This window comes from Diplotaxodon limnothrissa, linkage group LG5, assembly GCF_057381915.1.
Source record: "Diplotaxodon limnothrissa isolate DT_005_m linkage group LG5, D_limnothrissa_male_GT1.1, whole genome shotgun sequence".
Classification (NCBI taxonomy): domain Eukaryota; kingdom Metazoa; phylum Chordata; class Actinopteri; order Cichliformes; family Cichlidae; genus Diplotaxodon; species Diplotaxodon limnothrissa.
The window spans coordinates 29,295,113-29,322,675 of NC_140600.1; the positions used below are offsets into that span (position 1 = coordinate 29,295,113).

The 27,563-nt window shown below is 39.8% G+C and overlaps 1 protein-coding gene across 1 annotated transcript in view; it reads right to left on the reverse strand.

Moving 5' to 3' along the window:
* ptprt (protein tyrosine phosphatase receptor type T) overlaps positions 1-27,563 on the reverse strand; it is a 317,310-nt gene that overhangs the window by 13,942 nt on the left and 275,805 nt on the right. The window contains exons 25-29 of the mRNA XM_085353386.1: positions 8,718-8,803; positions 7,236-7,272; positions 6,702-6,799; positions 6,297-6,413; positions 1,429-1,583 (exon numbers count right to left, since the gene is read on the reverse strand). Coding sequence (XP_085209512.1) covers positions 1,429-1,583; positions 6,297-6,413; positions 6,702-6,799; positions 7,236-7,272; positions 8,718-8,803 — 493 coding nt within the window. The remainder of the gene's footprint in view (positions 1-1,428; positions 1,584-6,296; positions 6,414-6,701; positions 6,800-7,235; positions 7,273-8,717; positions 8,804-27,563) is intronic.

Here is a 27,563-nt window from a genome sequence, read left to right on the forward strand (position 1 = left end):
TATTCATGCATCATTTTACTGTCTAATGGCTAATTTGGCAAGGGACTGCCAAGCAACCAGGTTTGCTGTTTGTTAGTGGGAAGCTCCAAAGACTTATCCAAATGGTTAGTTTTAGTTAACTGAACAAAAGCATCTTTCATTCCAGCAAAAAAAAAAAAAATCTATATTGTACTCCACATACAATTTCTGGTTAAATTGTACCCATTCATCTCTGAATCACAATGGTGACTGTATAGGACTTTCTGTGTGGAGTCTGCATCTTCTGAGTTTCCTCCTGGTACTCCAGCTTGTTCCCACAGTCCAAAGACATGCATGTTTAGGTTAACTGGTCATTCTAAATTGGGCAGCTATGTGTGATAGCTAAAGTGCAAAGAATAAATCACTGTATGGATGCATGATTAAATGTGACTTGTAGTCTAAAGCACTCTGTGAGGTCTGCGAGATTAGAAAAAGTGCTATATAGTATGATGGTCCTTTGATTCCATTAAGCACTAACCATGGCAAGGTTAGTCATTTTATTCCCTTTGTGGGAATAAAACTCTAAAGCTATGTGTTGTATCAAGGTGGGCCATGAAATGAATAATTAAATTTCAATGCTTGAGACAAGATGAGGAATCTACTCAAAACCTTTTTTTCATAGCTTGTCAGAATGCTGACCTTTTAATGCCTGTGCCAGCTGAGCACCTGGCTCCAGAAGTGAACTGTTACATCCCATAAAGAACAGAACATTGAGGTTAAATATAGTATCACCATGGGGATCCTAATACTATCACTTTTTCCCCCTCCTACTCTTCATGGCGGTGTATGGGTGAAAGAAGATAGGAGATGAAATTCTTTTTTAACCTAAAACTTTTTATTCACTTTCTAAAAGTTAGCACTATTGATCTAAGCTACGGAAAAGAAAGGGTGACGTGTTTGAGAGATTACAACAGTAATCATACCTTGCCCTATTGTCTTAATTGACAAGGAAAAGGGGAACCCATAAAAAAGTTTTTTTTAAAAAGTACTGGAAGAAAAGCCTGTGGAAAGAACTGCTTCTTAGATTTAGGTTGAGATAAAGTCTTATATTTTGGGGCTTCTGACGAACTATCCAAACTGATTGTTTAGTCAGAAGCCTTTTAAAATGACTCATAAGACCACAAAAATAAAACATGGATATTTTCAGATCTGCCAAATCACAATTAGGCCAATGCTGTAAAACAATCCAAGGTTTATAAAGATGATTTTGTAACAGAAATACCAGTAGTCATTTGATCATTACTGTTTACCCAGAGCCTTCCCCTGTGATAAGCAAGAAATGTGAGCTATGCATCTGAATGGCTGTTTGTTTGTCCTTGTCTTGCCCGTGCAGCCACTGACCAGCAGCGCCAGGGAATTAAGTTTATCTTCAGTACAAAACCTCTGTGTCCTCTATGTAAGTACACTTACCTGCAGTGTACCACTATGGGTCCGGCATCTGGAGGGTTGAGGAACTTGACCTGTCGTATGAAGCCAAGCAGTCCTGTGGCGTAACACGGAACGCCGTGGTCGGGCCAGCTGGTGAAATGAAACTGACGGAGTTCACGGATCTCATGATGGCCCTTCTGAAAAACATGCACAGAGGGAGATGTTATGCTAAGTAGCATATTTCATAATGGCAGTTTCACGAAAAGAGTCTGTCTCTTCATGAAAAGTGTTGGCCATTTTGCCTCTTGATGATGACAAATGGCTGAATCTTACAAACTGTTTCATTGCTCTTTTGGGGAAGACTGACAAGAAGACATATCATGGTTCAGGACCCTAATTTACAGCAGGGATTTCAGGAATATGGGGGCCTTGATGCCTCTTCAGATGAAAAATAAATCAATCTCATCGTGGATGTCAAGATGGCACTTTGGGCCACTTCGGGGAATGAGAGGCAGGAAGACTTATTGTGGCTCATTTGCCTAATTTACAGGGGAGATTTGAGGAAACTGAAGGCCATCTCGCTCTACAAAAAGATTAATTGATTTCACAAATCTCATGATGGCCCTTTTGGGAAAGACTTGCAGGAAGAAATGCCACGGTTCAGTTCAGCTGCCCAATTTACAAGGAGATTTTGAATATCTAGCAATTATCCGACTGCTTGTTATTGTATGAAGTGCTCAGCGATAACAGAAAACATTTAAATATGGAATGTGTTTTAATTAAACAACATTTGTTTCTGAGAAAAGTTTTGCTGCATGACAGACCAAATAAGTTTCAAATGTATAAACAAGATACCGTTGCTTATAAAAAGGATTAAGATAAAACATAATTTGGAAAATCCACTTCTTAGATATAAAGAGAAACAATCTGCTATATAAAAGTGTAGATTACAAAATAACAAAATGACAAAACATGTGTGTGACAGGATCCTGACATTTTCATGATGTGCTTTCCAGAAACACATAAGCTACAGAATATCTCCTCATCTTACAATTGGAGTATTAGGATGCTAACAATGACATATGATACTTAATAGATAGCAGTGAAGTCTCACATAACATTGCTTCCTTGAAACATGGACATACAGTCTCAGGACTGTGGTGTGCAGTAGGTTCATGCTTATCAGATAAAGAAACAGAATTACTTTAAGTCTGGATCCCCAGACAGGCTGCATTTGAGGGCTGGAAGTCAAAAAAATCTGTTATGACTCTATATATCGTCTCCAATATTGAGTTATGAAAGAAAACTGCGTATTAAGCAAAAAGTAAGGCCACATCCACAGAAGCCAATCCTATCCGAACAATTCGGAATAGCATTATACATTTTTCTCTTTTCCGCCCATTTCTTTTGAAATGTTATCATCTGATGACAAAGAACACATTGGAATCCTACAGTCAGGGGTTATTGGAAATGAAACCTTTGTGTCATTGTTACAGAGCCAACACGGCAATTCTTTCATCAATATGAATTAGAGTGAAAAGTTTTTTTGTTTTTTGTTTTTTAATTTAGGAATATGATTCCAAGGAATCACACACCTTATACTAAAGCTTCAGGACTCCTCTGAAGGCATAATGTATTCTGACAGTGTATAACTTTGAAAGTGTATGCCACCTGCACGAGGCAATCAGAAGGCTAAGAGGGATCTTGCCTCAAGTTTCCTATTTTGAGGTCTGACCTGCATATCCTGGTGGTTCAACTGAATCTCTCCTCACTGGATATAGAAATGTATTTTTTAAATCCTTTCTTCAGCTTCCATCAGTTCAGTTTTTTTTCCTATAATACTGCACTCTTCTGCTCTAATAATTCAAACCGATCGATTCTATTATATTATTCTAAACTAAACGGGGCTCAGTCACGTCCTCCCCAGTTCAGTTACTCTCTAAGAATAGAGTTGAAATGAAACTGCGTCTTCCATTCTGGCTCTGTAATATACAAGGTTGTATTGAATTATTTGTTGTGACAGACTATCTGATAATAACCCAAGAAGCACGGGTAACATAGGAAGTGGGGTTGGTGTTCAGAACCTGAGACTGAGTGGGAAAGAGCAGAGGTTAAGGAAGAGAGTAGGAAGTGGTGGGCTGAGGAAGGAGTGGGGAAAAATATGATGAAAAAAGGAGGAAGGAAAAGATCAAGGAGAGAAACATGGACACGCGACGTATGTGACAGAGACTTGAAGTGAGAAAGAAGGAAAAAAACTGAAGACCGCAAGGCGATTTGATAACTGGACTTTCCATTGATTTGCACTCCTGTAATGTTAAAATTACTTCTCTAAATCAATAGACAACTATTGCTCAAGACACTTTAAAAATGACAAGGTCTGATCCCTTGAAAGCAAAATTCAAGAAATAAGGAGTGACTTTTGTACAGTACTGTAACAACAAAATACCGGTGAGAAAAAAGTTCGAATTAAATTAATTACAAATACTGGGTTATTTTTCATGAAAAAAAACTTGGAAATTGATTAATGTTATACAGGATGGCAAATGATCAAAAAGTACCATAACTGATAGGGAAGAAATAAGAATGGATTTAATTTATTTGGCAGATTTGAAGTGCCGATCCGTTTTTCTCAGCTAAGCTACGCAGAAGCTGGAAAAAAACATTCTGGGCAAAATATTGATTGTCGAGAGCCACTTGAGAAGCATCTTCTCATTCATTTGAGGAAGAACACTTTGTTGTACTACTCCAACATGTCTGGACTGTGTTTAATCTCGCAGACCAGTACAAGCCCTTGCTACCCTTGATTTTTTTGTCAAACTGCTGTTTTCACTCTGAACGGCTGCTACACAGATGTCAACTGCCTACAATTCATTACACTGGACTATAGTTTCAGTTGAAAAATGACTCATATGTCCTGTCTGATATGTGTATGCTGGTCTTCAAAGCAATGTTTTGTCCTGTTGAGTTTGGCCTCTACTGTAGCCTTCAGTTTACTGCGGTCTCCTGACATGAATGTCATTAATCATATTTTGGGTGTTAGCACATTGGCGAACAAGCCCTTGTTGGCTTGAAAAAACTAATAAAAAATAAATAAAATAAAATAAAAAATCGACGTGTGTACATACGGTACTATCTGTAGTACTCTTTCATTCCAGCTGCAGCTGTGACTACCTCTGGAAACTTTCTTGCTAACGTCAAGGCTGCACAGTTAAGAACAGAGACAGTAAAACTACTTTACAGTCCACTTCACTTATAGCAAAATTTTGAACTTCACATAAAACATCAACACATGAAATGAATGCTACTTAAGAAAGTTTTATACTCACATATGCTGCTTCTTTCTCTCACAGCTGCTATCATTCTGACATTCAAAGATGAGCTACCTTTTGTCATCCTGCATCTTTAGCTCTTTTTCTCTCCCACTCACACGCACACATTTGCACACATTTTCTTTTAGTCTTACTTAGTCACCCTCTATTCCTCAGTGCTCAGTTAATCTCTTTGGATGTGCCATTAATAAACCTTTTCATTAAGCTCTTATTCTCATTATTCACTGCAACTGAGGCTATTTAGTTGCTACACAGAACCCACATACCCTCTGTCTTGCTTTCTCTTTGTTTTTCACACTCACACACAGTGGAAAAAACCCACTGAATTTTAAAGATGGAGAATTTGAATTAGCAAGTGTCTGATGTGTGTTTGTAAGTATTTATGCATACTGTCAAACGACAGGCGTTTAGAGATCAGCTTTCCTTTGAATTTTAACGCGCACGCGCACGCACTCAGAGGTGGTATGGATTAATGGCTTGCTGAATGAGCTGACAGCAAACACTTCAAGACTTGTCTTTATAAGCTGATTTTGCACGACTGAGGGGGGAAGGAAATAGAGGATAGAGGAAAAATGACACTGAGGTATAAAAAGAAGAAAAACGAATGGAAAACACACAAGAGTAGTCAGGAACATGTATTATAATGTGTAATAACTGTAGAAGATAGGTACCTATTCTAAAAAATAAATAGTATTAAAATGGTAACGGACTTAAAGATCAACCTCTGTCCCTTGACTCCCAAGTAAAATATTTATATAAGCAAGATTTGAGTGTTGTAAATACTTTCTATACTCAAACAAGCAAAAAGAGGTAGAAAGTAAAATGGAGGAGAAAAGGAAAAACAATGGAACAGGCAAACAGAGACTGAGAATAAAAAAACAAGACTGAAAGTCGCTCGAAAGATAAAGGATTTTGGATCACAGCCTGTGTCTTGTTGTAATGTGCATTTCTGCAGTTTTTGCATTCAGTGTGCAGAGCCCTGGAGAACAACATCACAACAATGAAACTACATTCGTCGATCATCTATTCTCCTCTCAAATCCCTCCTGCCTGATTACAAGTGCCAAGATTATGCTTTCAAGATTCCTCTTAAACAGTGAGAAGCAAACAAGTAACAGAGCTCACTCGCCATAAATCCCCAATCACATATTGGCTGTAATGGTAATCTAGGTCTGGGCTTTACAAAATATGGAAGCAATACAAGCTACGATAGGGTGTAAATACGCTGCTAGAGAGCATGAGTGGGTTCAAATCCCATCACAGGCCTTGTGGGGCAAAGAAAATTGGTGTGACATCATGACTCAATGTTAAAATGCAGGATAAATACTATGACAAAGACATCAACAGCTTTTGCCTTTTTCAGAGCAGGAAAGTTAAATCTTCATATTTCCAATTAAAGCTGCTGGTAGAACTGGTATTTGAAGTCCTGAATGTGGAATAATTCTCACTTTTTTTAACAACTATTGTTTTCATTTTCACTACATTCTCAGTGGAATTGACCATGGCATACTTGATTCCTGAATTATAGAATAAAGAATTAAAAATATACTCTTGCCATTAAATATAAAGTTTACTTGTTTACCTTTTGAACAGTGAACGTCCGTATGACATATTCCGCCAGTGGTTCAGTCTCTATGAGGGTCACCTTGATGTCTCCGTACACCTCTGTCTCATCAGGCCAGTAACGAACACACTTCACCTGGAAAAGATCGTTTTTATTGTCATTGTGTTTTAAAATATGCCTTACGTGGTGTTGATTATCTCCCCATGAGCATCAAGAGGCAGAGATGATACTGATTAGAATTTACTAGACGGCATCGCAAAGTAATTCAGTAGTGTGACTGGAGGAAAACTAGAGCTCCAGGTAAAACAACAGCACATATAACTAGATCATACATATATACATATAGACACACACAGAGATATACATATACTTTATTTACTTCTAATACACACATTTTTGGAGCTGCTTGGATGATAAACTCACCCTTCCCACTTCCACAAGGTTTGTAACCATGACGATAGAGGCCGAATTCTCCTGCCACACCATTCTCCAGAAATCCCTCACCGTCTCTTGCATGGGCCCTGACAGACAAACACACAAACACACACAGTGTAAACATTTTGATACACATAAACAAGCATACAGACATAGGTGTGTAAATAAGCATATGTTCATTCCAATGCCACGTAAAAATGTCAGCACTGGTAGTACAGACTTGCACAAACACACCCATACAGACACACACATGTATTTGAACACCATCAATCCCAGATAGTAGTTTGGGGGTTTGAGGTAATGGGGTCTTAAATTTGTCAGGGGGGTTTTATACGGCAGTTTAGATTTAGGAGGTTGTGGTAATAGCCTTCCAGTCCGAGAGGACGACATTTACCAGGTGGGTCCTACACGCATACACACACACGCACACAAATAGGATCACATGCACACATTCGTATCTACACAAATGTGGAAGCACGCATTAGTGCTTCTCACACACACTTATCACGTCAGTTTAATTACCTTGTGTGGCGATGTAATGTCTGGGTCTATGGTACCCCTGCGAGACAGAAAAAAGGAAGCAATAAAAAAATATGTATCGCCACACTTTTGTCATATCCATTTTTCTCTTTATATTCTTTATTTTTCCTATCCAACATCTAAATTTCCTCTATTTTTAGCACATTGTTTTTCAAGAATTCTCATTCCTACTCACTATTTTTTCCAGGGAATCAGTCTTCACCCATCTCCCGCTATTTCGGCTGTTTTCCTTTTCACTCCCCAAAGTTAGATAAAGTGTTACATTTTGCATTTTTAACCAAAATATACTAAAACATTCCTGCCCTATTCTTTCATTCAGTTTTTCCCAATTGTGTTGCCTTTTCTTCACTTCATTTGTCCTCGTTGTTAGTCATCTTCTCATTCATTCATCATCTCTCACTCTCCTTCTCTGTCTTGTCTTCACGTTCAGTTTTTTCCATGTTTTATCCTTCATTTTTTCCCAGTCACTAAATTTTCCCTCTGTTGGATAAAAAGACACCGGTCTCCAACCAGCGATTATTTCTCTCTCTTGTCCCATCACGATTCCCTATAAGATGGATAACCTTGTTGAGATAAAAGCATTTATCATTTTCACTTTGCCATTAGAATCACTTTGTGAGCATGACGTTATCTTCACGGGGGGATGTGTTTTACTTTTTCAATTCTTTTCTTTTCTTCTTAAGAAACAATCTAGTCTGTGAGACTGATTTTGTACCAGATTTATTAAGACTACCATTACAACAGAAAGCTGTGAGCAGGAGATTAAATCAATAAGTGAAGCACAATACCTGCAGGGGAGAGAGGAAGGGAGTAAAAACGAACGATGGATGGATGGATAAGGAAAGGTAATAAGAGGGACACACAGTGGGAGGTGATGGAATGACTGATGTAATTAAAGGAGGAAAGGGTAAACAAGGAGGGGGGTATGTTTTCCCCCTTTTAATTTTTTTTATGTGCCCGTTGGTGAAGGAATGGAGTTCAAAGGGGGGAAAAAAACAACACTGATGGTTTTATCTGCTGTGGTAACCTTAACTAAGGACCTGATTCACTGGTACAAATTTAAAGCAATATTGTTTGTGTGCAGAGGCAGGTGTCTGCATCTGATTTGAAACTGAGAATATGACATCATCCATACTATTGACTGACTGACTGACATCCATACTATTTGATATTCAGGGCATCCATGCAGAAAGAGACTATTACAACCTGTGAGGACATGTCAGTGAAACTCACATAAAATAATAACTATTTGTGAGGCAAAGGGTGTGCTTTCCAAGTTAGACGTCTCTCAAGTTTCAACCAAGTGATGTAAGCAGCTACCAACAGGAGCAAATACTACAGTTGGCATATGATGAAGTTGTAAATACAGTAGAGGGTTTCCTACACAAGACTCATTGTTTGGATCATCACTACAGTGTATGTGTGCATGTGTGTGTGTTCGAGTGTAGTTGTGTAAACACTCACGTCAATATAATTGGCATTGATGTAGTCAGAGTGGGGGTCTCCATCCAGCAACTGCAGTCGGACTCTGGTGTGATCGTCTGTGGGATCAGATAGCACAAAAATACAACAGGCCTAAAGTTACATTTACCCACAGATCGGAAAAACTAACTGACTGGAGGGGGAACTAGCTAACCAGGCCCAAGGTTATGAGTCCAAACAACAAATGTAAGTGCACTTTTCCTGCTGCTGTTGCCTGTTCTTTGTAATTGTTGATGGATCAAGTCCTGTCTCCTGTTAATAGTCAGCATTGGCATCTTTTACCTGAGTAGATAACCTTTAGTTAATCTTGACTAAGCAAGATAGTTAAAGTTAAAAAGTTAAATTGTGTCACCCAGAAACACCAAACATCCTCAGTTCCCTTGGTATAGTTTTATTTCGACACTTCATTTCAAATGTTTTTTCCCCCACTTTAGTTCATTTGGTCTCAGAGCAGTTCCATTCAGATGATCTGAATGGGTATGACAGAAGCAAACACATAAAAGTATTAAAGTAACATTTTGTGCATAACTCCCCAGTGCAGATTTATGACAAATATCATTTGCATAAGTCAGGATGATGGGACAAATTCTGTTTCCATTACTTGCTGCCTCTGTCAGCAAATGCTATTGCATTTACTACCAAATGACAAGCAACACAGATTTGTTTGTCTCACAGGCTTTTTCGGGTACTATGCAATGATTCCTTTTAGCTGTAAAAGCTGTTGAACAAATTGTTCAAATGAAATGTCTACTGTACCATTTGCAAACAGTGACATGTGATCACCGAATGAGAAAAAAAGATGGCTTTGGACTTCTCTTCTGCTTTGAAATAGTTGCTGGAATAGCAAAATCAAGAGAAATTGTGGACATAATCCAAAGCTAATAGTTCAAAGTGCAAGCAGCAACAGTACTTCTTCATAGTAATATGACCCAGTAGGCACCATTTGTCAATAAAAGCCGCAATCCGTCCTCTTTTTCTATAACCGCTTGGATTTTATCCACGACTGTCTGAAGATCGCTAATGGTAACAGTGGGATCCAGAGTCATTTCTTTGGCAATTTCTCACATGTAATGTGTGTAAGATACATCTTTGTTGCTCTCGCTGGGATGCATCTCCAGTGATGTCATGAGATGTTTTGGGTTTTTCAACATCAGACGCCCTCGCACAGATCAATTTCCAACTTTCATCCCATCAGCAGCCACCCATGGATTAGTCCATGGGTGGCTGCTGATAGGACATTTTTATTTCCAATTCCTTACTATTAGCGTATCTGTTTTTGTGTCCCATGAGACTTATATCTCCTCTTCTCTCTCAGTCACGGTTGTTAGAATGGAACTTTGTTCTTCCTGCTTCTTTAGCATGTCAGCATCTCCTGTTTTCTGCAGGTATGTCCATTTTTTTGGACAATGACAGTAAGTGTCCAGAGATGGCACAGTTTTAAAAAGAGTTAAAATAAATCCAGGTAGAGAAGTATCACATATTCAAATAGCACAAGCACATATACAAACACAAGTTGTTACATCTCAAGGAGTTTATGAAGTTGAACACACCAGACCTATAAGTCCCAAAAACCTAATAATAATAAATAAAATTATAAATAAATAAATTGATAATCACAAGACTATTTTTACAATCTATAAGAATTTTAATATATCTTTGAATCTCAGATTATCTGTAATAATCATAACAGCAGAACCTCTCACCTCACTCACTGTTCACCCTCATTATCCATGTCACCATGAGGAATTTTTTTTTCTTTTTCTTTTTGAGTGTCAATTATTTTGTTCTTGGCTGTATAATAGCTATCTATAGCATTGGGACACATATGAGTTATTAAGTGTAATGGGAGGCAGTGATTTTTTTTCTTTTTAAACTTAGTTTTAACATAGCAACAGCAGGTAATTGCAGATGATGGGGACAAATAAGAATGATTGCACTGCTTCTTGAAAGTTTTTAATTTTTTGAAAAAGAAAGAAAGAAAGCGAATACAGACTAAATGGAAAAGAGCAGGTCGGTAAATGTGAGATATTACAAAGAAAACAAGAAGACAAGAGCAGAAGAGAGGTAAAAATTATGTCACGTGTAGTTGGCAAGTATAAGATAAAGATAAATAACATAAGAGGCTAGGAGAAATGTGGAATGTTGTTACCTTTCAGTCTCTGAAATGGCATCTCATAAATATTTCTGTCATCCTGGTCATCATCCTAGTATAAAAGGACGCACATCTTTGGTTGTTGAGCAGCCTAGACCTCTGAACTGTGGTAGCAATTGAGAATGCTTGGGATGGAACAACGTAACAACGTAACAACTGAAACCATGAATTAAACTTCTAGTATTTCTGCAGGATTTATTTTTTACTCATTTTGAATTGAGTTGTTAATTCAAATTGTAAATTGTTAAACTGCTTCAGAAACAGAGCTTTTATGTTAGCAGATCTACTGTGTGGTTGATGACTCATGCATTCAATGGAAACCATTTTCTCTGGGTTTATAGAGTTGCATGGGAGCAATCATTATGTTAAAAAGGCGTTAACATTTTTTTTGTTTTGATGACTATCTTAGAATTGATGTGTGAATTCATTTCCATTCATAGCTGGCACAAAATGAGGCCTTCAGCGGAGTAAACATACTCAGAAGTAGGATAAAATTGCAGAGACCGTTAACTTTTTTTAACAAGCAAAATCATTTAGAACATACAGCATGTATTTGGATTTTCTATAATAAGGATGTTGCCAAGCAGCTGAACAATATCCTGGAAAGCATAAGAGTGTACTATTTATTTAGATGACGTTAAAGGTGATATGATTTTTTTTAACTACTTTTTATATTAAGAAGGTAACAAACACCATTTGTTGATAAAGACCATAAAATGGGTCCAAATCTTCAGTGAGAGCTAGGACATTTCTAGTGGTTCTGACTAAAGAAAAAGAAAAAACAGGAAAATAAAGATCCGTACATTTTTCTTAAATTCCTATTCAATTACAATTCGAATGAGCCAAACCCATCTCTGATTCGGCAAGTGGCCAATCTATTGCAGGTCAAACAGAGAGAGACAAGTTCTCAGAAACACTGCTTAACATACGTGTCCATGTCCAGGTTTGAGCCTACACCATCAAAGTTTTTAATATTTCATTGTTTCATTAATCATTGCTGTAAATAATTCTCTACAGTCTCCAAAATGTAAAAAATATGCAGTCTGTATGCTGAATTTGAGAAAAACGTTAATATTTCAGCAACTAAAATGTGTCATAGCTCATATCTATCACCTAACACCTTATTTTGTTTATTTTGTCACAGAGTAGAATAGAAAATTTGACATCACATGGACAGTCATTTTATATAATTTTTACATGGAACAAAATCATTCGATAATTTTAATGGTGATTCAAGGTTCAAGTACCAAAAAAAAAAACCCCATCACAAATGGCCCATTGCAGAATGGTCACACAGCCTATTAAGTATGTGATTCATACTTAATAGGCTTTATTATAAGGCTCAAATGTGCAGATGAGCTATGTTACTCCAAGCACATTTTTTTGGTAAAACATCTCTCAAAAATGGTGCTTTTAATAGCCAGACCATGGTGTAGATGTATTTAGCTCAAGTTCTTAGCTCTCAAATGGAATCAGTTGCTGGCCAACCTTTACATCTGTGATAAGCTGTTTATCTGTAAGCTTAGTGCAGTCTCAGTAATGTTCAGAAGCTGAAACTTTGGAGTTTAAACCTTTCATGTAGACTCTTGCAGACATTTGTTTCAGTGCAGAAGAGTAAAAATGAAAATAAATGTAAGTATAAAAGCAAAGACATCTTTGACTGTACATGCTTTTGCTGATTTGTTATTTATTTTGTATTTTTTTTCCAGAAATTAGGGAGAAGAATGTGGGCTCGGCGTACGTAAACATTGCTTTAGACTGAGCCTGTTCATTGATTATATTGTACATTAGACTGTGAAGTTTATATGTACTATTTAGCCTGTGCGTATAACATGTGGTGACTGAACAACATAAACTTAATAAACTAAGTGACATCTTGTGTAAACATCTACAAAATGCTGCACTCGGGGTTATCCCAGAATTCTGTTGCATCTCTTGGCCAAATTACAGAACCAAGGGTTTCACGATCACTTAATATGAAAAGACGACTGCATAGAAAGGTCATGACCGTCAGTAGGGATTACCCCAGGAATGCATTAAAACAGCCAGTGCAAGTATGACAAGCCTCAACTGCAGACTATTCATCCACACGGTCAGGTGAGTTAAAGCACAGAATACAGTACAAATTCTTAGAATAACAACATATAACACCTTGATTATCACTTTTAGGATCACCTTGAGGAGAATTATTTGTATAACTGCTATCAGAGTAATGTTGCAGCTCTGGCTGGGCAGCAACAATGATGGCAGCATGACGCCACTCTGCTGGTACAAGATTCTGTCATCAGCTATCAGCGCAATCACACTCACGCTCTCAACTCTCTCACTCTCTCAGTCACTCAGTCAAACACACACATGTGCACACACAAAAATACACAGCATGTAAAAACAAACACAACAGGAGGTAGTCTGCCAGCCGTCTGCTCGTTCCCTCTCTGTCTTTTTCTTCCTTCTCTTCTCCGTCTTTTACTCCGTTTCTCATCTGCCTCTTCAATTTCTATTCCTTTTCTCTGCTGATCCTGTCCATTTCTGTCTACCTCCTCCTCTCCTCACTTCTCCCCCTCCATGGTCTTCTTTCAGCTACCTGTCTCTCCTCCCCCCCCCCTCTCTCTCTCATTCCCCATGCCATCTTGCTGCTTCAGGCAGCAGTAATTACGCAGGGCTAGTGTCAGAGGCTGTTATAACACAGAAGCCACTGATATGAGGCTGGAGGAAAGAAGGGAGGGGCCCTTCCCACTAGCCTGCACGGGGAGGGGAGCTTCTAATTGGGCTCAAATAGCAGGAGGTACTGGCTTGAAAACGCTACAGATGTGGACATGGGGCACAGGCTTGAAAAGGCTGATGGGGTGTGTATCATTGAGTGTATGAGTGAGTGAGTGGGAGAAAGAGAACTGTAGACATCTTTTTGTTAGTATGATATATACTGTGTGCGCATACATGCAGGAGCAACTGATTCTGAAAGCAAAAGAAAGTCTTTTGTTAGAACCAAGCCAACCTCAAATACACACTTCAATGATTACATTTGCAGGCACAGATATTACAGATATTTGTAGTTTTTTCTCTTTTCATTCACGTAAAAGGTTTGCACAATTATAAAACCCATCAACTAGGCGAAGGAAGTCATTTTCACCCAACAACAACACATTTTATTAGATGAAATGCCCTGTTTATAATTTAGGCTTCGCTTCTTTACCAAATCTACATTAATTTCTATTATGCTAGCATAATAACCAACTAGTGGCTAATTTGCTATTGTTCTCAAATAAGAATGCCTCTATCACATAGCGATACTTTTGTGGGTGAACTCCAGATTTTGTAAGCAATTGACACCTCTAAGGCAGCACTTCTAGCATCAGACCAGACTGTGCTTTTCTGAAGAAGGAAGTAAAAGTTTTCAGACAGAAGGATGATGGTGTTAATGTACACTACTAGAATGACAGAAGCTTTAGATGCGCAAAATAAAATAATGAAATTGTGAAAAATATGTGAACTTTAACTGTAAAATTAAAACCTCACGCTCAGGCAACTCAGGCAATAAGAACCTAATACTAAATCCAGTATTATACAAAGTCTTAACCCCAATATAAAAATGTGTAGTTGATCAAGTCTTTGTAACTTACATCCAGATATGGATGGAGACATAAAATATAGAGAAGATATGTGCACTCAGCCTCATGTTGGTGTCTGTAGCACTGGAGTAACAACAAAGCCATCAGACACTGTGGTGTCCAAGGGCAAAGTGTCACGAACCCATTACTCATTAATGAGCTCCACTCTTCTGCTGAGTCGCCCTATCTTCATAACCTTGCAACTCCCCTCTCTACTTTCCTCTCTTCTCATCTTCTCTCTACTCTCTGCTTTTAGTTTGGTTCCATTCTCTGTCTCATTTCTGTCTTCTATTTTCAAAATCTTGCCATTGTGCATCTTTCCAAGATGGCGGCGCGTGAACAACGCGAGGCTCAGTGTCTCTCCAGAATCTGCTATTTAGCGGTTTTTTATCTACTTTTAACCGGATTATTCGTCCAGAATTGCTGTGCGTTGCTGACCTACAGCAGACAAGAGCTTCTGGACATCTGGACTCACAACTCCAACAGTTTTATCGCCGATCTCCGACTCACCCCAGAGATCTCCAGAACACCGGAGGCTGCCCACTCTCCCCGGCTGGGCGGAAGTGCACGCAGACGGCGCCGAGATCGTAAACAAAGGCGAGGTAGGCGCGGAGGGCTACGGGCTAAGCTAAAGCTAACACCACACCGGCTGCCTTTACCCAGTATTTTTCTCGCCAATGTCCGTTCTCTGGCAAACAAAATGGATGAGATACGGCTCTCCATCACTAACAACAGACGGATTATGGACTCAAATGTCATGTTTTTCACCGAAACATGGCTGAACAACAGCTGCCCGGACAATGCTATCGAGTTAGCAGGACGCCACACACACCGAGCCGACAGGCTAGCAGATGACTCCGGCAAGACCAGAGGTGGAGGTTTGTGCATTTATATTAACAATGCTTGGTGCATGAACTCCACTACTACTGAGAGTCACTGCTCACCTAATGCGGAGTTTTTAATGGTCAAATGCAGACCTTATTATCTCCCCAGAGAATTCACTTCGATCATACTCACTGCCGTGTATATACCCCCCGACGCTAATGCTAGGTTGGCCATGAAAGAACTTTCTGCAGCCATTAACAAACACCAGAATAAACACCCCGAGGCTGCTTTTATTGTTGCTGGCGACTTCAACCACACCAACTTAAAGACAGTCCTCCCCAGATTCCACCAACATGTCTCCTGCCACACCAGAGGAGACAAGACTTTAGACCATGTGTATTCCAACCTGGCTGGAGCCTACAAAGCCACACCCCTCCCCCACATTGGACAATCGGACCATCTCTCCCTGTTCCTCACACCTCGGTATTCACCACTCATCCAACGTGTGAAACCTGCTGTGAGGACAATTAAAGTGTGGCCAGAGGGGACAGACGCAGTGCTCCAGGACAGATTTAAAAACACAGACTGGAATATGTTCACCCACACAGACCTGGACCAGTACGCCTCATCTGTACTGGATTACATCTCCAAAACCACAGACAGTGTCACCACCCAGAAACGGATCACCATGTACCCCAACCAGAAGCCTTGGATGAACCGGGATGTTCGTCTCCTCCTGAAGGCCCGCAACACTGCCTTTAGGTCAGGAGATGCACACGCCTACAGTACAGCCAGGGCTAATCTAAAGAAGGGCATCAAAAAAGCCAAACACCATTACAAAAAGAAGGTAGAAGAACACTTCTCCAACTCCAACCCCCGACGCATGTGGCAAGGACTCCAGACCATCACAGACTACAGGACCACCAAACCCTCCCCCGCATCCTCTGATGTCTCCTTCCTCAACGAGCTCAACAACTTTTATGCTCGTTTTGAGCGAGGGAACCCCACAACCACAACCAAAGCAGACATGACGCCAGACCACCAACCTATGACTCTCTCCCCCACCGATGTAGGAGCGGTGCTGAGCAGGATCAATGTCCACAAGGCTGCAGGCCCTGATGGCATCCCCGGGCGTGTTCTCAGAGCGTGTTCTGGGGAGCTTGCAGGAGTGCTCACAGACATATTCAATCTGTCCTTGGCCCACGCTGTGGTACCGGCCTGCTTCAAATCCACCTCCATCGTCCCGATACCCAAAAACTCCAACCCATCTTGCCTCAATGACTACCGCCCAGTAGCACTCACCCCCATCATCACTAAGTGCTTAGAGCGACTGGTCCTAGCACACTTCAAATCCTGTCTCCCCCCCACCCTGGACCCCCACCAATTCGCATACCGCCGGAACAGGAGCACAGAGGATGCAGTCTCCATCGCAATGCACTCTGTCCTCTCACACCTGGACAACAACAACACCTACGCCAGAATGCTGTTTATAGACTTCAGTTCAGCATTCAATACAATCCACCCCTCACAACTCATCAGGAAACTGACAGACCTGGGTATCAGTTCCCTCATCTGCAAATGGTTACTGGACTTCCTGACCAACCGCCCCCAACATGTCCGGCTGGATAACCGCTGCTCATCTACCATCACAATGAACACCGGTGTACCACAAGGCTGTGTGATGAGCCCTTTCCTCTACTCCCTCTTCACCCACGACTGCAGACCTGCTGATGGTTCCAACACCATCATTAAGTTTGCAGATGACACCACGGTGATTGGCCTCATCAGTGACAACGATGAGGCCGCCTACAGGGAGGAGGTGGATCGTCTGGCTGAGTGGTGCGACAGAAACAACCTGCTGCTTAACACCGAGAAGACCAAGGAGCTCATCGTGGACTACAGGAGGAATGCTGACCCACATCCACCCATCCACATTAAGGGGACGGCTGTGGAGCGTGTGAGCAGCTTCAAGTTCCTGGGAGTCCACATCTCCGAGGATCTCACCTGGACGACCAACTGCTCCAAGCTGGTCAAGAAGGCTCACCAGCGCCTCTTCTTCTTGAGGACTCTGAGGAAGAACCACCTGTCCTCAGACATCCTGGTGAACTTCTATCGCTGCACCATCGAGAGCATCCTGACCAACTGTATAACAGTCTGGTACGGGAACTGCTCTGCCTCGGACCGGAAGGCGTTGCAGAGGGTCGTGAAAACTGCCCAGCGCATCGCCGGAGCACCACTTCCTGCCATAAAAGACATCTACAGGAAGCGGTGTCTGAAAAGGGCTGGGAAAATCATCAAAGACCCCAGTCACCCATCACATGGACTCTTCACCCTCCTGCCCTCTGGGAGGCGCCACAGGAGCCTCCGGACTAAGACCACCAGGTACCGGAACAGCTTCTTCCCCACAGCTGTCAGACTCCTGAACTCTGCCTCCTGACATCTGACCCACGTTAACTCATGGACTGAACATACACACACCCACAATGGACAACTGTACCCTCAAACACAATAATAACATGGACTGAACCACCACTCACAACCACTAGCACTTTATATAGCCTCTGTAGAAACTATCTACACCCTCACTTATCTTAACTGCACTACTGTATAGCTCTGTGTAAATAATCATTCTGTACATTCGATAATCTTTAATCCTACAACTGTTTACAACTTGCATAGTTCCCATTTCTGTATAGCTGTATATCCCAGATTCTGTAAAGTTATTTATTTCATTTCATATTCTGTATAGTTTTTCATATTTATATCCTGTTCATATCCTGTACATAGCTTGTACTCACTACAGCCTGTACATACTTATAGTTATAGAATATTCACAACATACTTCATACCGTGTACATTATAACATACCATAATAGACCCATTTCTGTAATATACTCACATATCTATATTATTGCTAATATATATTGTAATATATCTATATCACTAAAGCACTTCTGGATGGATGCAAACTGCATTTCGTTGCCCTGTACCTGTGCAATGACAATAAAGTTGAATTCTATTCTAATTCTATTCTATTCTATTATTCCAGCAGCCACTGCCAAAGTTTTGTTGGGGAGGACTTGTTAACTTGAGGGGGTAAGGAAAAGGCCAAACAATATAGACTTCTTGTTTTTTTTATCTCTAGCAAATTTACCAGGGCAGGAGAGACCTGTAATTTGGAGACATCAGATGGTATGCACTGCACATGAGGGCTGTACACAAATAAAATGAGCAGGAGCCACCAGCCCTAATGACTGCTATTGTACCACAGCAAACACAAGCAGCTGTTTTTTGCTCTCTTCTATAAATCAAAGGTCAAGATGCATTTTTTTATTACTTACCACCAAAAGTAAGACCCATGAAATATACTGCAAATATCAGCAGGGGATAATCTATGAAGTCATTATTTTCCAGTTTCATGAATATATTGCCCTTTTATTGCTTTAAAAGGCCAGTGACCACCCTAAATTGTTCAGGCTTGATGAGGCAAAAAAAATTATTCAGGTTATATAAGGCCACCCACCACTGAAAACAGTACCTCTGCTTTGCATGGTCTAACCTGGAGCACATTTGGAAACTAGAATAAACACATATCAAGATCACACATCATCGCTTATGAAGATATTTTATTTAAACTTTCAAAGCTCTTTTGTGTTTTAAAACAGCAGCTCTCACAGATAACCCTGAGAACATTGCATTGTACAAAAGAATGGAACATTTGCTTCTGGTATTTGTATCCAATAAGTGAGTTTTTTATGTTTGTTTGTTTTTTACCTTCACTAACTCTGAAACAAGGCATCACACATAATTTGACCATGATATAATTTGGTTCAAAATTACAATTTAATTAAATGCCAATCAAAACGCACAATCTTGGACTGAATAGCTGTGTGATTAATTTGGGACAATTAATTCAGTTAAAACAGATGAGACTCTTCTTTCTTGTGGGTTTGTTTTTGTTTTAAAGACAGGACAACATAGTAATTACTGAGTTATTCATATTGAACAAAACTTTATTCACCTCCGGCAGATATTACATTACGGTCATTTGAGCATATGAGTTAGTAAAAGCCTCTATACTGGCTCTTTAATATTCCAGTGTCTCTCCAGCTGCCTGAAGACAGCTAAAAAATATAAAAGATCTTGCTGTTTGAGAATAAAGAGCGTTACGCTTCAGTATGCCCATTAGGTTATATTTTTCAATGCTGGAGAGATAAAGTGGCACTATTACAGACAAGAAGCATGAAAGCATGGAAACTTATGCTACATTCCATAACCTCTTTATAAAAAATATCCCCTTTTCCCTTTGATTCTTCTACTTCCTGTAATTGCTTTACCTGTTTGACACTCAAATACTTAAAAGAGAATTAAAGAGAAGCCTTAAGATTATTTAGTGATATTACATTTTCATAAAAAGCAAATCAAACAAATGGTTTAAAACAAAGTCTAACACTTTAACACAACAAGTTACTTGTTAATTACACAGTTGAAAACAGGGAAACCTGTTAGGAATTATGTCCTCTTTAACATATTGAACTGAGAAAAATACAAACATGCTCACAGTAGCAAGTTGAAACTGCTGAACAAGATGTTTTACTCTTCTGTCCTCTCCTTCCTTCCCTTCCCTTTCCTCTCTTCTCTTCCTCCTGCTCTTTTCAGTAGCTACTAAGCAGGGATTGTGTCTGTCACAGATATACTTAATCAGTTAACTCCCTATGGAGCTCAACTCACTCACGGAATATACTCCGCTGTCAGACCGGCTCAAGGCATTAGGGAATTTAATAGCATGTGTGATTGAGTGTAAGTGTGTATATGGGTTAGAGAGAGACTGAGCAGCTTCTAAGTGTGTGAACATCCGTCTCCCCTTTCTTCCTTAAATGTTCTATGTTCTGGTAAATTGTTTTGGGATGTATCCTGACAGGTTTGTGCATGAGCATTTTGAAAAGCAAATTTCAATAGGCTTTTTTGTGCTTAAATTATGTATTTGTTCCACTGTCAGCAACTTATGCATGTGTGTACCTCAGCATGGATGGAAAAGTGTGTGAGTGTGTTGGGGGGTATTATAGTGTGTAATAGCCTATTAAGACCAGAGCTCCCTGCAGCTGATGTGTCAAACAACACAGAATGCTGTCGACTTACACAAATACACACAAACACAAGCCTTGAGATGCTGTTTCCAGCTGTTTGAAGGCTGTCAGGTGCAAAAAAGATAGAGGAGAGAACGATGGAGGAAGGAAAATCAGCTTTAAAGTTGGACATGGTTCAATAAAGAGTGATATAACAGATGATACGTCAGATGTGGAAGAAATATATCTTGCAACCATGTTGTCCATGGGAAACATAAAAATTGCACCAGTCAATAACGGTTTAGCTAGTTCAGTAAATAAGCTAGCAAGAAATCAAACACTGTATATTTTAATTTAGAGAATTTCGTATTTGGCAATTTCTTAAGTTCTGCATCTCTGCTATTAAAAATAAATAAATACATTTTAAAATTTAAGAACCATACCTGAAGATTTGATTCTCCAACTTCCCTTCAAGGCTGCTTTAAGATTGGCTGGTATGTTTAAACTGCTCCCTGAGAGTCATGTTTTCTGCAATGCATGCTGGATGTGTATACACACAAACACAGACAGACTCTTTTGCAAGTCTTCCTTCACTACATGCATGAATCTTCTCTGCGGTCGCCCTCTTTTCCTCATGCCTGGCATAGCTCTATGTCCAGTATATTCACGCTCTCTCCTCTGCATATACGCAAACAAGTCTCTCAAACATCATCTTGAAACCACTGAAACTGAATGGTGCCAATGATCCTGTTCATCCTGGTCACTCCCAATGAAAATCTTAACTTCTGCAACTTTTCCATCTCAAGCTCAGCCTACCATCTTTTTTGTAAGTGGCACCATCTCCAAGCCGTCCATCAGGTCTCACTACCATCTTCTAAACCTTCCCTTTTACTCTCATTGCTATCTTTCCATAACAAATCACCCCTGACACTCATTTCCACCCACTCCACCACCCCTGGCTCTTTTCATCACCTCTCTTTGTGTACTGTTCATCCCTTTGGACAATTGACCTAATTTAAACTCACCTTCACTACCTCTGCTCCTTGCATTTCCACCTTTCTCCTTCTCATTCCCACCCATTTATTCCGTGTTGCTTATACTTTCATTCCTCTTCTCTCCAATGCATACCTCCATCTTCTTCAGACTTCCACCTGCTCCTTACTCTTGTTATAGATTACAGTGTCATCTGCAAATATTGTCATCCACAGAGACTCCAGCCTGACCTCATCTGTCACCTTGCCCATCATCATGGCAAACAACAGGGGGATCTGATCAGAGCTGGTCCCTAATGTAATCCCATTCACACCTTAACCCATCTGTCATTCCGATCGATACCTGTAGTGCTTTCTCACTTTCTCAAGGCGTACTGCTGCTCACTAACTGTCACCTCTACCTACCTACAACTCTTTCTCATAGCTTCATGGTATGGCTAATCAACTACATCCCACCATAGTTACTGCAGCTCGGCACATGAGCCTTGTTCTTGAAAATTGCCACCAGTACACTTTTTTTCCATTCCTCAGGCATCCTCTCTCGAGTAAGAGATTGTGTTAAACAATCTGGTCAAAAAGCCAAATGCAGTCCCCCCCCTAGACATCTCTATACCTCCACAGCAATGTCATCTGGATCAACCACCGTTCCAGTCTTCATTCTTTTCTCAACTTCTCTCACGTTCTCCCTACTAATGCACCGCACTCCCTGAATCACTAACTTTCCTCCATCTGTCCTCTCATATTTTCTTCATTCATCAGATGCTCAAAGTACTCCATCTTCTCAGCATGCTCCCTTCACTTGTTAGCACATTTCCATTTCTGTCCTTAATCACTCTTATCTAGTGCACATCTCTCTGCCTTGCCAACTTTACAAGTCTGTTTCTCCTTCCTTGATATCTAGCCTTACAAAACACTGTAAGTCTTTTCCTTTGTGACCTCTCTCTTTGCTGAAAGCCTAGTTTCCATTTACTCAGACTACTTTTTTAATCTCCCCGACTATCCCGCGTTTTCTTTTCTAACATGTTCTTTTGAATACTTTCCTATATGGCCTCATTCCAACACCAAGTCTCTTCTCCTCTTCCCTCTGGCCAGATGATAACCAAACTTTTACTCAGCAGTACAGCTGTACTTTCCCAGTCATCTGGTAACTAACTCTTCCCTACCACCCACAGCCTGTCTCAACTCCTCCCTGAATCACCCCTTTTCACCCAATGTTGTTCCTTCCTCTTCTGGTAGTAGCTTTGGCACTAATCAACAGCTACATAAGGCTTGTCAGCAGATTGAAACATGCCTGGTAGATGGCTCCACTGATTTTGGGCTTAATAAAAACAGGTGGACCAACTGCCACCAACACCAGCACATGACATGGCACCCCAAATCAGCACAAAATGTAAAACTGTAACCTCACAGTAGATTTCAAACACCTTGGATTCTATGCCACTCCACTCATGCTCCAAACTCTAGGACACTGATTTCAAAAGAAAAAAAGAAATGCAAATTTTACCTTAATCTGAAAAGAGGACTTTGGACAACTGAATATTTCATTTTCTCCTTTGCCCAGGAAAGACACTTCTGATGTAGTCTCTGGTTCAGGTGTGACTTGATATTAGGAATGCAGCAGTTGTAGATTAATCCCTGAAGACATCAGTGTATCGTGGCTCTTGATGCACTGACACCAGCCTCTGTCCAATCCTTGTTTGATTCTCTCAAGTTCTTTAAAAAAAACAACTTTTCCTATAAACCTCTCAAGGCAGTGATCATCCCTGATGCTTGTACAGTTTTTCCTGCCACACTTTTCCATTCCAGTTCCAGTTCATTCCAGTTTAATATGCTTTGATACAACACTCACGCCACCCATTTAAACAATGACCCTCTGTGGAGGGTGCCAATGATCATCATCTGAACAGCTGTCAAGTCAGCAGTCTTCCCCATGATTATGGTTATGTGTGCTGAAGGAAACCAAGAGATAAATGGTATTTACAATTTTTGCTTAGCAAATTTACTAAAACCTGAAATGAAATATTTGATAATTTGTGGAACTGTTTTTATGATTTTCTATACACCATAAACGATCAACAATAAAGGTTTGAAATATTTCACTTTACAAGTAGTAAATATAGAAAATATGAAAGTTTACCAAGTTTAACAATTTTGTGAGATGCACTTGTATGGCTATCTAGACAGCAGCACATCTCATTAAATCTGATTCATTCATCAACAATCAATTATCACACACTGTCAATGATCACAGCTCATCGTTGTTAGCTATCAACGAGTATCAAACTGCCAACCCCCTGACGTTTTGGAATGATGAAATATAATCACTCATAATCCTCCACCTTCTAATTAAAAATACAATCATTGGTGAAACCATTACTTCAGCATCTCTTTCCACTACCTGATGATTTTGGGGGATAAACAGCAATCATTAAAAATCGGCATCACATTTCTACATGTTTTGTGATTACCATGTCATTCTTACCCCCCACTGTGTCTGAAGAGGAACAATGATTAATAGCAATCATCTTCAACAGTGTCAATAATACTGCCGCTGGCATTAAAAATCAGACTAATTATTAACGTTATTTGTGCGCATCCCTCCTGGTGGGAGTTGCAAACCATTTCATTCTTTGGTAGCTCTGGGATAAGCTGAAGCTGGTTTTAAGTAGCACATTAACACCAGTGGTTAACACTGGCTACTGTAAAGAACTTTGTAAAGGACCGCACTCGTGGCTCAAAGAGTTGACAGTTCGTCTTGTAACCGGAAGGTTGCCGTTCGAGCCCCGGCTCGGACAGTCTCGGTCGTTGTGTCCTTGGGCAAGACACTTCACCTGCCGCCTACTGGTGTTGGCCAGAGGGGCCGATGGCGCGATATGGCAGCCTCGCTTCTGTCAGTCTGCCCCAGGGCAGCTGTGGCTACAACTGTAGCTGCCTCCACCAGTGTGTGAATGTGAGAGTGAATGAATAGTGGAATTGTAAAGCGCTTTGAGGGCCCCGAAAAGCGCTATATAAATGCAATCCATTATTGTTATTATTAGTGAATTTATTTAAAGTTGTTTAGGTCTATTCCATCATATATTCTAACATCTGTTTCTAAATATGACTTTTTTAAAAACATCACAGGTTACTTTTGAAATAAGAATGCTCATCGTGAGAAAAGAAAGAGTTTCTGAAAAACACAAATCTTACTGTACGTCTGTGAGTGGAATAATACTGCAGCAGTACTGCACTGCTACAAGCAATCAAGCACAAACCAGACTGCTGTGATCTGTACAAACCTGAGTAATATATATGTGTGCGTGCATGCGTGTGCGTGTGTATAGACTGCAGGTGTGGGACTCTCTCTCATTTGTTCAGAGCGTGTGTTTATTTGTATAACTGTGTGTGTGTGTGAGTATTTGTGACAGCTTGGAGGATGCTAATATTTGTTGTGGTTCTTTGGTCAAACACTTCAGAGGAGTTGTTGGCGTTCTGAGTTCAGAGCAGCTCAACAGACGTGTTGCGAATCTGAGCCAGAGAGGATAGGAAGAGGGGAGAAACACTGTGTACAGCTGCATATAAAACTAACACGCACACAGTCACTCTCTCTCACACACATACACAGTTGTGCTTGTTTTTAAAACCTTCTTTGCCTGTTCACTTTGTTTTTTTCTCCGCGCAGAACCCCGTACACACAATGCCCTTATCTTCTCTTGCATTCATTTTCCCTTTCATACACACACACACTTACGTCACCTCTGCTGTAATGAGAAGCAACATGATGCAGGAGGGGATCCTGATTATGCCAGTGATGCTTGGAGGTGTAAAACCAGGTGAAGGGTGTCTGTGCATAGTAACAGTGTCTTGGAAAAGACTACCAGCCTGTGAAATGATTCTTATTCACCTTACGGACAATACATTAGTGAACAGAAGGAGTCAGAAAGAGATTCAAAAGACAAGAACAAGAAGTAGTGAGGTTAGGTTAAACGAAATGAAAGAAAATGTGAGAAAGGCTGAGGTAGGATAGAATGACTGATGCAACACGAATAGATTAAGTTTAGACAAGTAGTTAGCGACAGAGGGGAGAATCAGTTACATTTCAGAAAGAAAGAGAAGACAGGAAGAGGGGGGAAAAAAGACCAAAATGTGGGGAAAAAAATAGAAAAAGGAAGTCGGATGAAGGAAGATAAAAGGAAAAGCAAGAAAAGAAAATGACAGACTATGGAGTGGCACATTCTCACTTTGGCAATTTAAAATTTTTAAGCATTTTGTCTACAGTGAGGAAACAGAGTCACAAAGCTTTTAGATGTAACTTGAGTCAGTTTTCAAAGTTAAGGAGCTAAACTGTGCCTTTTTGTCTTTTTCACAATAAACATAAAATGGAAATAATGAGATTCAGGAAAAAAACATGAATGTAGTTGAGAAGAGAAAGAACTGGGAAAATAAAGTTTCCTGGTACAAAAGAAATGAGACAGATACAACACATAAATCTGCTTCCAACAGAACACATATCACTAATGAGTTACCTAAAAAATGTTTTATTTTCAGCAATCCTCTTGGGGAAAACGAAGTGCAGAAGGAGCTGAACAAAGAGAGTATAGATGTGTGTGTACGTCTATATTTGTATATTACAAACTGTTAGAGAGTTCTTACTCAGTATTACACACTGAGTAAACTCTCTATAAAGTTAAATGACTTATTACAGCAACAGGTTTTTGTTTTATTCAGTTTTGTTTTTTGCGTCAAACTGGTTTTCGTTTTTGAGGTTTATAATACAGAATTCCCAGTGATGCAAAAAGCAATATGAAGAAATCAATAAGCAAATCAATGATCATTGATGTGTAGGTTAAACAGATGGTTTCTGAAATATATTAAAGAAACACCACACTGACTTCTGACTTCGTTATTGATTCGATGCAGTTGGTGAGAAAATACATTTTCTCAGCAGTCAGGTAAAATACTGAGAGGCTGTCTTGCAAAATATAAACTGAATCCACAGATACCTGACTCTATATTTCTCTGAGTTTATAGCAATGGTGGCATTTCTAATGCTCGAACTCAACTCTTGTGGAAACACCAATACATTTCCCTCCTGGGACTGTCTAACTTAACTAATCAGTTTAATGTACAACACTATTTATTTATTTTTGTCAGGCAGTGAGATTAATTTTAAATTATGAAGCAGTGTGAAAACCTAGACAGACCAAGATTTATAAACAGTAACATTTGTAGCAAAATCAATTCATTAAAATGTACTAAAATTACCTTTAAATGTAATCCAGGGAATACACAAGCACAAACTGCCTGGCAAAATGCCATACAGAGGAGAAATAAACACTCCAAATATGATGCAGGAGTGTGCATGAAGACTAATAATAGCAGTCAAAAGGAAATCTATCATGGCCTTTGCCGAACAACAGACTTGAGAATGCATCACCTCCTGCTTTCCTTTTTTTTCTCTTAGAGAACACAAAGACCTCAAAACAAAGGAAGGATGCTCAATGATATTATGCATTCCTTAGACTCTTACCATAAGCTCCACTATCACAGCTAAATGCCTAATCCTAACTGTAAACTAACCTTAACCCTAAAACCACATTCTGATCATCAAATAGCCTCTAAAGGTTTGTCTGAAAGTTACAAAAAGCTTAAAAAAATATAACTCTTTATTTTAAGGTCTGTTAATGAAGCTGTGCAAGGCTGCACTGCATAATGCACTAGTACACACAACTCCTTTTTGCACATATGCATTTTAGTTTAAAGAAAGGCCTCTGTTGAATTATGAATGACCATATGGGTAGAACTGAGAGCTAAGAGGGAAAAGAAAGGAAAAAGAAGCAAAGCGGAGGAGAAGGATGCAAAGGAGGGAGGAGGAAATAGAAGCAGACAGATGCCTATAATGAGGAAACACTACTGCGCCTTGCCTCAACCCATAAACTGTCAATGTTGATCAGAGAGGGTGAACAGATTGGATAGAATCACGGAAAAAGAGAGGAAGAAAGGAAAGGTGAAAAAAGATGAAATGAGAAAAACATGACTGGGTTGAAGAGAGAAGGGAGAGAAAAGGGGAAGTGAATTTAAATTGGAGATAAAAATATGGTTAAAATTTCCAAAAAAGGGAGAAAGGGTGAGGTGAAAGGAGACGACATGTCGAGAAAAGTGCAGTGGGAGGTGATAGACGGAGGGAAAGGAGTAAAGAAAAAGTA